Source organism: Protomyctophum bolini (genome assembly GCF_963924005.1).
Source record: "Protomyctophum bolini genome assembly, chromosome: 8".
In the NCBI taxonomy this organism is placed as follows: Eukaryota; Metazoa; Chordata; class Actinopteri; order Myctophiformes; family Myctophidae; genus Protomyctophum; species Protomyctophum bolini.
The window spans coordinates 41,698,377-41,713,254 of record NC_137869.1 but is presented as its reverse complement, the minus strand read 5'-3'; the positions used below and the strand labels follow the sequence as shown (position 1 = coordinate 41,713,254).

At 46.1% G+C, this 14,878-nt stretch overlaps 1 protein-coding gene across 2 annotated transcripts in view; it reads left to right on the top strand.

Annotated features, from left to right (window-relative positions):
• The first annotated feature begins 3,096 nt into the window (after positions 1 to 3,096).
• arid3a (AT-rich interactive domain 3A) overlaps positions 3,097 to 14,878 on the top strand; it is a 63,461-nt gene continuing 51,679 nt past the window's right edge. Inside the window, exons 1-4 of one of the 2 annotated variants that reach the window (XM_080770354.1) lie at positions 3,097 to 3,385; positions 4,963 to 5,174; positions 6,101 to 6,383; positions 9,856 to 10,255. In XM_080770354.1, coding sequence (XP_080626480.1) covers positions 4,979 to 5,174; positions 6,101 to 6,383; positions 9,856 to 10,255 — 879 coding nt within the window. In that variant the 5' untranslated portion in view covers positions 3,097 to 3,385; positions 4,963 to 4,978. The remainder of the gene's footprint in view (positions 3,386 to 4,962; positions 5,175 to 6,100; positions 6,384 to 9,855; positions 10,256 to 14,878) is intronic. The other variant, XM_080770353.1, reaches the window with a different exon arrangement.

The following is a 14,878-nucleotide window of genomic DNA, read 5'->3' as shown; positions in this document are numbered from 1 at the left end:
CTCACTAATAATCATGAAAAAATGGCACCATTTTTTTATCGTGAGAACGATGGCTCTTCCATTTTCGCATTGTAACTTTTCACGACTAGAAAGCCTGCAGTTTTTCTTAGCTTGTATTCCCCATCGATGATGTCACTGGAAGACGGTTTCTGAACTGCCCACAGCCCTCCTATGAGACACAGACCGAGTAGAAAATAATTGCACCATTTTTTTCATGATTATTAGTGAGGACCTATTATATGAAGATAGGTTGAAAAGTGGTGAAGTGGTCCTTTAAGCGTCGTACAAAGCCAACTCTAGTCGTGACAAATCGTGACAACAAACACAATATTTTGGACCAAACAAATAATTACAAAGAAATTACAAAAGAAAAAAAGTGTCGTAACCTGCCGTTTTCTTCTTCTTTCTGATCATTTGTTCAGCCCCGGGAAATTGTGTTTGTTGTCGTGATTTGTCACGACAAGAGTTGGCTTATAAACGTCTTTAAATATAAATACTTTCTGAAAAGTCTATGAGGAAAATGAACGGGGATTTCTTTTCCTGGCCTCCCCCTGCAGTCCCCACCATAAAAACAATCTTTCACATTTTTATTCAAGATTTTGTATTTGATAAAAAATGTTATACCTTTGAGAAGCACTGGTCTATGAGAGCCAAGTCATGTGATCCCACCCCCCCCCCCCCCACCCCCCCCTGCATAAGCCCAGGGTTGCCCAAGATACAAGCAGCGGTGTCAACAAACTGCAGCGAGATCAAACAGAAATCAATGAATCCACTGCAGCTGAGTGGAAGTACAGTGAACTGCGAATGGACAGGTTTTATGTGAGGGGGGGGGGGGGGGGGGGGGGGTTGTCAAATATACACGCATGCACACACACACACACACGCACGCACGCGCGCGCACACACACGCACACAGCATTTTCATTCCAATGTGCTATCTTTTTTCCCTCTGTGTGTTAAGCATGTGTAGCAGTTGCATTTGGTTGGACCATGCAACCTTCTTCTGATCAGTGTTTGGATCTACTGTATTGCGCCTCTTGTGCAGTCTGTGTGTGTGTGTGTGTGTGTGTGTGTGTGTGTGTGTGTGTGTGTGTGTGTGTGTGTGTGTGTGTGTGTGTGTGTGTGTGTGTGTGTGTGTGTGTGTGTGTGTGTGTGTGTGCGCTTGCGCGTTTGCGTGTGTGCGTCTCTTTTTGTTGTTATTGTTGTGTTACATTTCGGAACGTGAGGTGGTGTCTTTTTTAAAACCACCACACTGCTGTCCCCCAAAAAATACAAATAAATATTGTACTCAAGTACGGCGCTTAAGTAAATGTACTTGGTTAATTCCCACGAGTATTGTTGGTTATTGTGAGTATATATTGCCCTCCCCCGGGCCAGAACACGGGCGTGTTCTGGCCGTGGCCCGTGGTGGGCCCAACTGTGTTGGCCCTTTCCTCCGAGGTGGAAAGCCTGGTGGCGCGAGGTTACCGAGCACCTAAGGAGACGTGTCCAGGTAGTAGCCTGGCTAATAAACCAGACTCAAATCTGCCAACGGCTGATTCGGTCTGGCTTTAGCTAGGTTAGGTGGGTACTAGTAGTGGGTACTTTACCACTGCACAACCACAGCCACCTAAAGAGAGGACACTTGTCTTTGTTGAGCAACTGTCATGTTGCTTATTCATGTGTAACATGAACGTCCGCCCTATAGATTTGCATAATTGGTTGCCTGTGAAACAAGTTTTCCCTTTCTTTTCTTTATATATATTTTTTTGCATGGTTTGTTCCCTCATGATTGCAGTTGTATGGTTGTCTAGAGATAACTTTGTGCAGATGTACTGTAAGTGTAGTGTAGTGTAGTGTAGTGTAGTGTAGTGTAGTGTGTAGTGTAGTCTTTGCTGATGTCTGCTCCTTTTCAAACCGTGTAAGCGACGCAGCTGCAGCTAATAAAATTTATAATGGGCGTGTTGGGATTTAGGTGTTCCTTCAGAGCTATGGTCATTGGGGTCTGGGTGTGCCATTGATTGAATTGCAAAGCCGAGAGGAGAGGATCTCAAAATGAGTTGTTGGATAGATAGTTAGGGCCACCAGCCAGCCAGCCAGCCTGACCACATACAGTCACGGGTTTGAATCCCGATACCCCCCACGACCTTTTGCTGCGCGTCATCATTCCCCCATCTCTCTCCCTTTTATATATTTCCTGTCAGTCTATATTGTCCTTGAACTTAGAAAGCCCCCAAAAATACATCTTAAAAAGAACCAGATCAATTCTATTTATTATTAATTATTATTATTAACCCATTTTGGGGTGGGAACCCCTTTTGGTGTTATAGCATTATGTTATGCTTTAGCTATTGAAAAATAGATCTACAAGCTCATAGTGCGAGTGCCGCACTACGAGCTTGTAGGTCTGCTATTTGAGATTTTTGAAGAATCGTGAAAAGTGACACGAAAGTGTTTGATAACGACTGACACAACGAAAAACATAGCTTTTTCAAGAAAACAGTCAGGATTTAGCAGACATTTGTAGAATCGTCCCCGGGTCAAAATGGGTTAAGGCTATAATAGCTCTTTGTGTTTCTGGTAATATTATTGTTACTCATTAGCACGGTCCATGGCAAAAAAACAAGAATAGAAAAGTCCACCTACAAGCCAGCATGGTGGCGATGCCCCCTCCTCCCTCCTGTAGGGGTTGGACTAGTATACGCCATGGGAGGAACTGGCATGACACTTACATTAGGGGGGAAATTATCCTAAAAAAATAAACTGTCACTCAAAGAAGAAAAACCCCACAAAAAACGAGAGAAGTGACCATTTCGACTTTTTCTCTTTTTGTCTTTTTTCTCTCTCACAGGACTTGGTAGCTGTCAGTCACGGTGCCCCGCCCCACCCCCCCGGCCACCACCACAGCTGTTTTGTGCCTTACTAAGTGGAACAGTGGACCCTCTGTAGCCTGGGAGCCCTTCTTCTCCTTCTTCTTCTTCTTCTCCTAAGACCCTCGCAGGCCCCCTCGACGACGAGGAGGAGCCCATTTCTCCAGCCGCGCGACTCCACAGCTGAGTGCATGTCTCACTGCTCCTGCTGCGACCAGCCGCCCTCCTCCTCCTCCTCCTCCTCCTCCTCCCGTCAAAGACCCCCCCCAACAACAACACCACCACCGACACCGCCAGCAGCTGCCAGCAGGGGGACTACTCCTCCTCCTCGCTGCAGCCCCCACGCCGCAGAGGAGGAGCGTCTTCTGCACTGAAGAAGAAGAACCCCCCGACCACCGAGCAGCTGGGTGACCCCTCGACGACGACGTCAACCACCACCACCACCACGTCCCCCACCCGACGGCCTCCCTTCAGGGTGCTTCTTCAGGGGAAAAGCAGGAGGGCGGAGGTGGAGGAGGACCGGAGGAGGAAGAGGAGGTAAGGCCCGGCCTGTCGGAAGCGATAATATATAGTCTCTAATTCACGTAAATACGCCGTTCTGGAAATAACTCCTTCCTATACTGTGTGTACCTGCGGGCCTCTTCCGGACTTCCTACACAGGTGTTACCAACTTACCGCTGATGATACTATAGTTAATTAAGGCTCTGTGTTCCATTCTGGTCAGACAGAGTCAGTCCAGGGTGCTGCTATTGTGCATGTTGGCTCACCTGGAAACACTTTGAGCTTGAGTGGCTTCCAAATGTTTAATCATGATTTCTTGGGAATATTTTTGGAATTATATATATATATATATATATATATATATATATTTTTTTTTAATATTAATTAAAAACAAAATGTAGGAAACAAAACATAAAGGTACCCAACCAAATGTGTCGGTGACCCACAGATGGGTACTCTAATTGAAAAACAAAATGTAAAGGTAAAAAAAATAAGGTACCCAACACATACAGATGTGTCGGTGACCCACAGATGGGTACTCTAATTAAAAACAAAATGTAAAGGTAAAAAGAAATAAAGGTACCCAACACATACAGATGTGTGGGTGTGACCCCACAGATGGATACTCTAGTCCATGGGTTGGTTCAACAGGTGGTCCGTGGACCACTGGTGGTCCGTGAAGGTGTTGCATGTGGTCCCTGACCATGCATTTAGTAATGTAGGGAAAGTGAAGATTCGTATTTGAAGTTTGTTGTATTGACCACACAAGTTGAGAAACAATGCAGTAAATGATCTGGTGACAAATTATGTCGATGTCATCAGTTACTGGGAAGTCTATACTCTGAACTTCCACAGAAAAGTGAGTGCCTGGTTGAGTCACCATTATGAAAGAAATGTGCCCATACTCAACCGCAAGTTTCTGCTTACTCATAGTAAGTTACAATGAACAGCAACAGTGAGTTTAATATGGAAGGTTAATTTCTTTCCCCCACACCACGACGGTATCCCCCCTCCAACACAACAATGGTCCCTAGGTTAATTCTCAGTCAGGGTGGTGGTCCCTGGTTCATATCAGTTGAAAACCCCTGCTCTAGTCTAAATTCTACCACAGGTCGTTTCGAGGAAGCAATCTGATTGGTTTGAAACAGCCTTCTATAGCCGTGCGGTTAAACCAGCGCCGTTCAACACCTAAATCAAAACGAAAGAATTCAGGCCGCTCTGTTCTCCCAGAGCGCTATAGAAAACTCGGTGGCTAGGCTAGCTTAGTTTCTTGGGACATTTTAAGGGTATAACTGTGGTAGAATTGCAATATTAAAGGTATATTCAGTGATTTCACTTAATTCAAGTATCACTTATTATTTTGTTTTGTTGTGATAATCCTCCCTACTATAGAGTGTGCTGACCATATAAGCAGTTCCTCCCTGTCCCCAGTTAACCCCTGGGGGTCAAAAAACCCTATAGGTTTCGTTTTTGGCTCTCTATCCTGATTGGATGAAAGGCTTAGGTCCCAGCCAAAAACGAAACCTAAGGTTTTTTTAGTGAAATCACTGAATATACCTTTAATAATATTGCTAAAATCTTACACCATGTGACCTCCTGTGTGCTCCGTGCAGGAGGAGGGCGCTGGAGATGAAGCTGCAGGCGGTGATGGAGAACCTCCACCGGCAGCAGAGAGCCAAGCTGCTGATGGAGCTGGAGCAGCAGCAGGCGCAGGCCGCCGCCGCCCACCACCACCACCTCCACCACAACAACAACAACGCACAGCCACGCCCCCTCGCCGCCACCGCCGGGGGAGGGGGCGGGGCCGCCGCCGCCGCGGTAGGAGGTAGGCCTCATAGGCATCATATAGGCCGATATTATGTTTGTTTGTTTTTTCTTTAAAATTTTCATCCCACGATTTTGCAACCCATTTTTTCCGCCCAGTGTCAATTATCTGGGCGCTACACTTCCTCTGCCAACCTGGGGGGAGGGGCAGAAGACTAACCTCATGCTTACTTCTATGCATGAGGAGTCCAGGCTGCTTCTTTTCACTTCGACAGTGGGGAGTTTCCCCGGATGGACGTAGCGCGTGGAATTGAAACACGTTATTCCGACCAGTTTCATTCCCCTCCATCAGGCGCCCCGGGCTGGCCACCAGGGGGAGGTATAGTTTAGAGACCAGGATTATGTTGTTGTTTATTGTCGTGATGAAAAAAAAAGTGTGAAGTGAGGGGTGCTCTTATAACATCATACATAATCACATTCCGGCCAATCGCAAATTTGAGGGTGCGCTATGACGTCTGTGGACGTCATAGCGCACCCTCAAAGATATGGGGCGAGATAAGAATATTCACAATTTTTCCTATTTTTTTTTTTTGTCCGTTCGCTTTTCGCTTGCCGTATGCTAACGCTCTGGGCAATTATTAGCTTGTCATTGACTCACATGTTAGAGCGGCGGAAAGAATGACTCGTATCTCCTAATCCAGGGCGCTCTCCGTGGTGATGAATGGATCGATATGCTGGCGCTTCATTTCTGCTCCTCATCCGTCTCTCATATATCGTATAAATTAAAACGATCGGGATGTTAGGTCAATTTGTCAAGTCAACTTTTTTTAGGAAAGTGTTTCCGGTTCATGGCTTTCAGAGTAAAAGCGATCAGACAACTCCGGCACCCCAGAGCTCCTATTTTGAAGCACTTCCGGCACTAAATGTTGTTATCGTAATAATTCTCGGTGACGTGACGTTACTCTGACCCCCCCCCCCCCCATGCAGCGGCGGGAGGAGACCAGATCATGGGGAGCCCCGGGGGGGGCGGGGGCGGGGCCACCACCACCTCCCCCGACCCGGAGCAGGCGCAGGCGCAGATGGCGGCGCTGGCGGCCATGCGGGCGGTGGCGGCCGGGCTGCAGCGGGGGAGCAGCCGGGACAGCCCCATGTCGGAGCGGAGCAGCGGGGGGGAGGAGGAGGAGGAGGATGACGAGGAGGAGGACGAGGAGGAGGAGGAGGAGGAGGAGCAGTACAAGGACATGATGGGCTCCGAGGAGGAGGAGCAGATGTGAGTATAGAGAGAGTAGTAGGGCTGAGTGTTGTTTAACCAGTTGTATTTGACCTTGATGGATAAAACTGTTTTCTCTCTGTCATGACTTTTTTGCTAGAATATATCCACCTTTGCAGTGATAGTGCTTTTCATTTCTCTGGGGTTGCATTTTCTTATTCAGGGTGTTGGCTACGTTTTTCATTTTTGATACTTCTTCCAGGAACACTGAGTCATTTTTACTAGTTGACTAGTTGCCTAGTTTACTAGTCGACTATAGTTGTTTAACCAGTTGTATTTCCACTCTTTTTTTGGAAATAAATATTTGTACATTTAAAAACTGTGTACATTGGGTGACTATAACTATAATCTACCTGATCTTGAGGCCTACAAGATCGGGAGATAAAATAAAAATATATACTTTTTTCCCCCTTTTTTTCTCATCAACTAGTCAACTAGTACCAGCAAGGTCGACTAGTCGACTAGACTAGTTTCTTAAAGGACCACTTCACCACTTTTCAACCTATCTTCATATAATAGGTCCTCCTCACTAATAATCATGAAAAAATGGCGCAATTCTTTTCCACTCGATCTGTGTCTCACAGGAGGTCTGTGGGGCAGTTCAGAAAACCGTCTTCCAGTGACATCCTCGATGGGGAACACAAGCTAATAGAAACCGCAGGCTTTCTATAGTCCTGAAAAGTTGCGATGCGACAATGGAAGCCATCGTTCTCACGATAATGAAAATCGAAACATTTTTGTAAAAATAAATCTTGTTTAAAAAAAAATCTGCCTAATGATGATGTCACTGGAAGACGGTTTCTGAACTGCCCACAGCCCTCCTATGAGACACAGACTGAGTAGGAAAAGAATCGTGCCATTTTTATCATGATTATTAGTGAGGACCAATTATATGAAGATAGGCTGAAAAGTGGTGCTTTAATGGTACACTTGCAAAGTATTGCCCTTCTCTCTCTCTCTCTCTCTCTCTCTCTTGCTCTGTGTGTCACACGCAGGAGAGAGAGAGAGAGACAGAGACAATTATTTCATGAAAATCATTATCGCCCTGTCTCGCTCTCGTGCACGAAGGTCGGGACTCGCCTCTCGCTCTTGCGTACGGGGAGCCTTGCACTCCCTAGAATAGATGTCGGTTCCAATGAATTGGAATGAAAACCAAAAATAATGTATGTATCGGAATCCTAGTCAAATCTTGCCGTGTGTGAGAGATCCCTTGTCGGCGATCAATGTTGGCCCTATAACTAACCTATTTTTGACACATGGGTCCTTTGTCATTCCTATAATCCTTGGGATTGAATTCCTCAAAACCCAATGTTTCCTTTTATTGAGGGATGCAGTGCATTATCGTCCGATTCATGATTAATTTAGCTAGTGCTATAATCCATCAGTACTTATTACCTGGTATGGGGGGGGGGGGGGGGGGGTGACCGGAGGAGATTTTCCCCCATTGCTCTGATTCTGCCTTTCTGCAGCGTGTGTTTGGAGTAACCATGGTTACTATAGCTGGGCACTGCCCAACTGCGGCGGCTGGGTCTTTGATTATGTGCAAGTGCTGAGAACTATTAAAGGGCTGTTTTTTGCGTGTCTTAAGTATACCAGGTCTTATTACTTATGACTTAAGACCTGGAGGCGTGGTCAACGCTCTTTGGCCACTCGGAAAAGCCTCCGGGTCTTAAGTTATAAGTAATAAGACCTGGTACTTAAGACACGCAAAATACAGCCCTGATTTGTAAAGAAAAACAGACGAGCGACTCTTCCTCAGGTGACTGAGAACGTCAACGCAGGCAGAGGCTATATATGATCAGACTAACAAATTAAATCTGCGGCTACATGCAGAGGGATGGTTGGTGTTAGCATCATGCTATGCTTTAGCTATTGAAAAATGCTTTAGCTATTGAAAAAAGCTCATAGCGTGCCACTGAGTGGCGCGCTACAAGCTTGTAGAGTCTGCTATTTTTGTAAAATAGCAGAATATTTTTGTAAAATCGAAACATGGCTTTTTCAGAAAACTGTCAGGATGTATAGAGAAGACATTTTTAGAATCTGATCTCAGGTCAGACATGGGTTAAGGTTATGGTTTAGGTGTGCTGCCCACTGTGGGAGGTTATAGGTTCAGGGTGAGGGTTTGAGATGGGTTGTAGTTGTATATAGGACTAATGACTGCAGGTCTAAACCAATGACTAGTCTAAACCAAAAAACTGTCTAAACTAAAGTACCGTCACAGTGCAAATAGAACTGCAGTGGAAACGCAGTGGCTGGAAGCGACCGACAATGGAGGAGGGCTCGTCTGAGGACAACGCAGAGAGAGCGAGAGAGAGAGAGAGCAACGAGTGCATAGCCATTAACTCCCCATTATACGAAGAAATATTTGTAAACACACTTTTGACATTTCCTTTCGGTGCCAAAAACCGACCATGAGGCCGGCTTTGGCACCACGGAACACAGTGGAGGCGAAATTGCGAATGCGTGCGTGGCATACGTGGAGGGAACGCTCCGTGCCTACAAAGTAAATGCTTGTCCTCATTGAAGGGGTCTGGTGGCTCTGTTATTCTTGAGGTTATGCCGCAGGGACATTTTCTTGGCATGGTTTGAGTCCACTTGTCCCCCGCCCCCCCATCAAGTCTTGAGCGTCGGGGTGTCGAATGACGCACAGCGTGTCTCATGTTGTGAGTTTTGGGCATTCATACCGTCGCCGGCGAGTCGCTGACAAGGGTTGCAAGTACTTAATTTAGACAGTTTTTTGGTTTGGACTAGTCGTTTGGTTTAGACCAGTCATTAGTCCTATACAACTATACAACCTATCTCAAACCCTCACCCTAAACCTATAACCTCCCATGGTGGGCAGCACACCTAAACCTATAACCTTAACCCATGTCTATAACCAATGACTAGTCTAAACTAAGTATGCACCCCGCTGACAAGCGTCGCTCGGGGTGCAGTACTTAGTTTAGACAGTTTTTGGTTTAGGCTAGTCATTGGTTAGACCAGTCATTAGTCCTACATCTACAACCTATCTCAAACCCTCACCCTAAACCTAACCTCCCACACCTAAACCTAACCTTAACACAATAACCAATGACTAGTCTAAACTAAGTATGCACCCCTCTCTCTCGCGGAACCTTAAAACGAGCTGCCTTTAAATGTTGTCTGTCTCTGTTTTTAACGGAGCGTATAATACGCTCGCCTGGCCCAACCAATCGGCGCACTCGACAGTTTTTAGGAAGGCGTCCGCAAACTTCCATTTATGCCATATGCTCCACTGCGGCCCGCGCGTCATTTGTCGCTTCGGCGCCCGCTTTCGTCCTCGCGGTGGCACTTGTCGCTTCCAAGCACTAATCGCCATTTTTTTGTGGAAGGGGGGGGGGGGGTCACTGTTATACAAAGTCACTGTGAGCGGGGTCACCTTCATTAACCCCACGAACGACGAACCATTTCCCAAACTCTCTCTCTCTCTCTCCCGTCCGTCTTTCCACAGCAAACAGAAATGGGACGAGGACGACTTCGAGGGCGAGATGGAGGAGGACTTCGACGACGACCTGGGCGGGGGCGGGGTCGGCGGGGTCGGCGGCGTCGGCCTCGGCGGCGGGGAGGTGGGGGGCGTGGTGGGCCTGCCCACGGGCCGCGAGGCGGTGGCGCCCGGCAAGGGCATCCTCCTGCTGCCCCACCGCCAGCTCCACCCGCACCACTCCGCCCAGCTGCTGAATAAGGCCTCCGCCCTGCAGGCCCAGGCCCGGCCCGGGGGGCCCGGTCCCATGCTGGACCACGACCAGGAGCCTCGCGTGGCGCTGCTGCCCCCGCACAGCGCCTCGGCGCTCAGCCAGCTGGCGGCGGCGCAGGACCACGCCGACTGGACCTACGAGGAGCAGTTCAGACAGGTGAGGACCGGTTCGGACAGGTTCAGACAGGTAGGGACCAGTTTAGACAGGTTCAGACAGGTTCAGTCAGGCAGTTCAGACAGGTAGGGACCGGTTCAGACAGGTGAGGACCGGTTCAGACAGGTTCAGACAGGTAAGGACCGGTTCAGACAGGTTCAGTCAGGCAGTTCAGACAGGTAGGGACCGGTTCAGACAGGTGAGGACCGATTCAGACAGGTTCAGACAGGTAAGGACCGGTTCAGACAGGTTCAGACAGGTTCAGACAGGTAAGGACAGGTTCAGACAGGTTCAGACAGGTTCCTCCTCCTTGTCTACATGTGGAAGTGTCCTTGGGCAAAGACACATGTCTGAACCCAAAATTTGCTTCCCATGTGCTGGTTGGTATAATTACCTTGCATGGCTTCCGCCGCAATCGGTGTGTGAATGGGTGAATGGAATGCACAATCTATGTAAAGCGATATATTGGATAAAGGCGCTATTTAGCATTTATGTCCACGGTGATGACTGACCAACACTTGACCACAATGGAACCCCCCCCCCCCCCCCCATTCTACACTGTAAAATGCAGTGATGGGAAGTACAGTAACTATATAAGCACATTACATACATTAACCACTTCAGCCCTATATATGTACTGTACAATTTGACCATTTGTATAGGCAATCTACACGCTTGTCATGTAGATCTGCTTTTTTTAATACATTTGAAAACTTGTGAAACGGGCACATTCTGATTAATGAGAACTTTCTTACTTTTAAGACTTTTTTCTGTCTTTCTTTGCGGCTTTTGCCATTATTATTATTATTATTTTTTTTTATAGAGGGACAGACAGTATATAGGCTGACAGGAGATGCAGGGGGGGCCTAGTGGACCACTGAGCCACGTAGGGCCCAGGCCCGGGTTATAAGAACTTCTTCTTGTTGTCGGGTTGTTTTCGAGTAATGATAACGTTCTCGAGGAATGAACTCGTGTGGCTGATCTTTGAGGAGTGTCACCCCCCCCCCCACCCCCCCAGAATATATAGGGGGAAGGTTCAAGTTCAAGTGGTTTGAGGAAATCCATCCGTCTCTCTCTCTCTCTCTCTCATCCTCGTCTCCTTCACCTGTTTCTGCTGCTTGTTTCCTCATAGCCACAGCATATCTACTGTATACTGTATACATGCACCGGCTTCATGATGATCATTCTGGGGGACACTAGAAATAGACTTTTCAAATCTATTTTTATAGGTCTCCTGTGTGGCTCTGACTTATCATAGATATCGTGAGATGGCATAGTTACACATGGGTTCCCAAAGTGTACTTGTACCCCCGGGGGTACTTGAGGGAGTTCCAGGGGAGGTACCTACAGTGTAGCTACATTTGTACACTCTCAGAGTTAAATTAAACAGTGGTTTCAACAATATAAATCGGGGGTATACCAGAGATAGAAATGCCATTAAATCGGAGGTCCGTAGCCTATAATGCGTGTCAAACTGGGGGGTTCCATGAAATCACATGCCAGAGCCTCCTTTAACGGGGTCACTGGCATACGTTTTCCACGGGCCTATAATAAATGTCGATCTGGGGGTCCTTGACACGAAAAAGGTTTGGGAACAACTGGCACAGTAAGACGTATTAAGGCCTTGCCGAGCCCATGTGGACCGTAGAGGGCAAAAGGAGTCTTGTCTCCTGTTTGTTTCTGCAGCCTTGCAAAGGCAGCTTGATCGACAAGTACACGCCGTTAATGCATGTCGTCGAGACTTACCCCCTAACCCATTCTGACCTGAGATCAGATTCATACGAGGTTTCCACTGGACACACACTGGTCTGATGAACCCATTCTGACCTGAGATCAGATTCTAAAAATGTCAGTCGTTCTTCCATTTTTCAAAAATAGCAGACCTACAAGCTCGTCGCTATGAGCTTGTAGATCTGCTATTTTTCAATAGCTAAAGCATAACATGATGCTGACACCAAAATGGGTTCCCGGTCAGAATGGGCTAATCCCTTGATGTTGAGTGGCAAGCTATATAGGCCAGCAGGGGAGCCATGTTGGCTCCCATTTTCATAGTCCTTGGTGTACTGTATGACCATCACCTGACCGGGGAATATCAGACCTACAAGCTCGTATAGCGCGCCACCGAGTGGCGCGCTACGAGCTTGTAGGTCTGCTTTTTTTTTGGAAAAATCGAAGAACGACTGACACACGGAAACGTAGCTTTTTCAGAAAACTGTCAGGATGTATAGAAGACATTTTTTTTAATCTGATCTCAGGTCAGAATGGGTTAAAGGTTGCGCATTTACAGTTAAAGTGACGTCATTTTCTGCAAATTACATGACTGACTGTCTAGATATTCTAATTGTTTGCCGTTTGTCTTTTTCTTTTTTTATGGAGGAATTGCAGATGATTATTTATCAAAAGTCTCATTGTGTGAACGTTTTATGCAAAAGCCCCACCCCGCGATATCCCGTCACAAAATCGATATTTTTTTTGCTCAAGAATAACGTGGTATTACAGATCGTATCGTCACAAAATCGATATTTTTTGCTCAAGAATAACGTGGTATTACAGATCGTTATAATAATAATAATAATAATAATAGGAAACAGCTTGTTCATTTGACAACGTGCTCTGTGTGTTCTAGATCAGCTATTTTCACTTTTTCAATTTCTTTTGTTTTTGTGTGTGTTTTTAAACGTACGGAATTCCGAACGTATAATTTTTCTAATTATCAACAACAATAATCGAAAGCAAAACATATAGGAAATCCACCATGAAAACACACACACACAGGGTTGTTCGCGGCCACCCACCCACCCACCCACCAAATGGGGCCCCCCTCCTCCTCCTCCTCCTCGACTCCTCCGCAGTGTTTTTGGGGAAAGTGCTGAGCCAGATTGAACTGGATTGATGTCCCGTATCAAATGGGGGAACGGGACAGGTGGGGTCTTCATCGGACACATTATCCACCGTCCAGCATCCACACCCTTTAACCCATTCTGGCCTGGGAACCCCCTTTTGGGTGTTATAGCATCACGCTATGCTTTATAGCTATCGAAAAACAGCAGATCTACAAGCTCGTAGCGCGCCACTCGGTGGCGCGCTACGAGCTTGTAGGTCTGCTGTTTTTGAAAAATCGAAGAGCGACTTGACATAGAAGACATTTTTTTTAGAATCTGATCTCGGGTCAGAATGGAAAACTGTCAGGATGTATAGAAGACATTTTTAGAATCTGATCTCGGGTCAGAATGGAAAACTGTCAGGATGTATAGAAGACATTTTTTAGAATCTGATCTCGGGTCAGAATGGAAAACTGTCAGGATGTATAGAAGACATTTTTTTAGAATCTGATCTCGGGTCAGAATGGAAAACTGTCAGGATGTAGAAGACATTTTTTTAGAATCTGATCTCGGGTCAGAATGGAAAACTGTCAGGATGTATAGAAGACATTTTTTAGAATCTGATCTCAGGTCAGAGTGGGTTAAATCTGTCCCGTATCAACACCCCTGCTACATGTGCAGTAGCGACTCCATGGCGGTGTGACATTACCACCAAGCCCCTCAATCGCTGTGGTCAATATTTAGCTCTTAACCCGTTTAGACCGGCTTGAGGAGGGACGATTCTAAAAAAGAAAAGAAAAGAAGATGTCTTCTATAAAATCCTATAACCGTTTTCTGGGAAAAAAAACCTATGTTTCTATATGTGGCGCTCGACCTTTTTCCATGTCGAGGTCACCCCCCACAGAGTTATCTGCATTTGGTTAGGATTTGAGTTAAAAAAAACCTTCGCTCTGAAAGAATATGGGCTCCATTTTCGTCACTAAACTTCTTTGCCTTTTTTTACTATTTTGAAAAACATTTTTGAATAGTTCAACTATAGCCAATCTACGTTGATACGTTGTGAGCTTGTAGACTGGCCATTTCAACTATTCAAAAATGTTTGTCAAAATAGCAAAAAAAGGCAAAGAAGTTTAGGGATAAGGGGTTTAGCGGTGACGAAAATGGGGCCCTATATTATATTCAAAGATTTGCGTCACAATTTCACGATTTTTGAAAAATAGCAGATCTACAAGCTCGTAGCGCGGCACTGAGAGCTTGTAGATCTGCTATTTTTCAATAGCTTACAGTATAACATAATGCTTTTAAAAAAACACCACAACAGGGGGGTTCGTTCGTTCGTTCTCCCGTCTGGAATGGCTTAATGGGAAGTCTGTCAAAATGTGTCGCCTCACTCACTTCGCCGGGCAGCACAACATTCTTGGGATGTTCCTGTCGCTGAAAGTCGTCCTCGTCATCACATTGCGCGCGTGTTCAACTGTTCAATGAAACCCAACTCCTCTCCAAACTAATTACGTTTGGAAGCGTTTACAGTGCCATCGCAATGCACTGGTGTGATGCATATCGAAGCAGGGGGGGATCTAACCTGACTTAATCCGGCTCATAGGTTAATGGAATAATCGAGAAGCGGGTTTCTTTTTTTTCTTTGTTCATTCCTTCTTTTTTTTTTACATTCATTATATAACATCAATGAATCGACACACGGAAAACAAATTAGATAAGCTGTTTTTTATTTGCAATCAGTGAATCACTGATTGCCGTCTCAGCAGCCAGCTGGCGTTATACTGAATGATAATGCCTTTGTTTT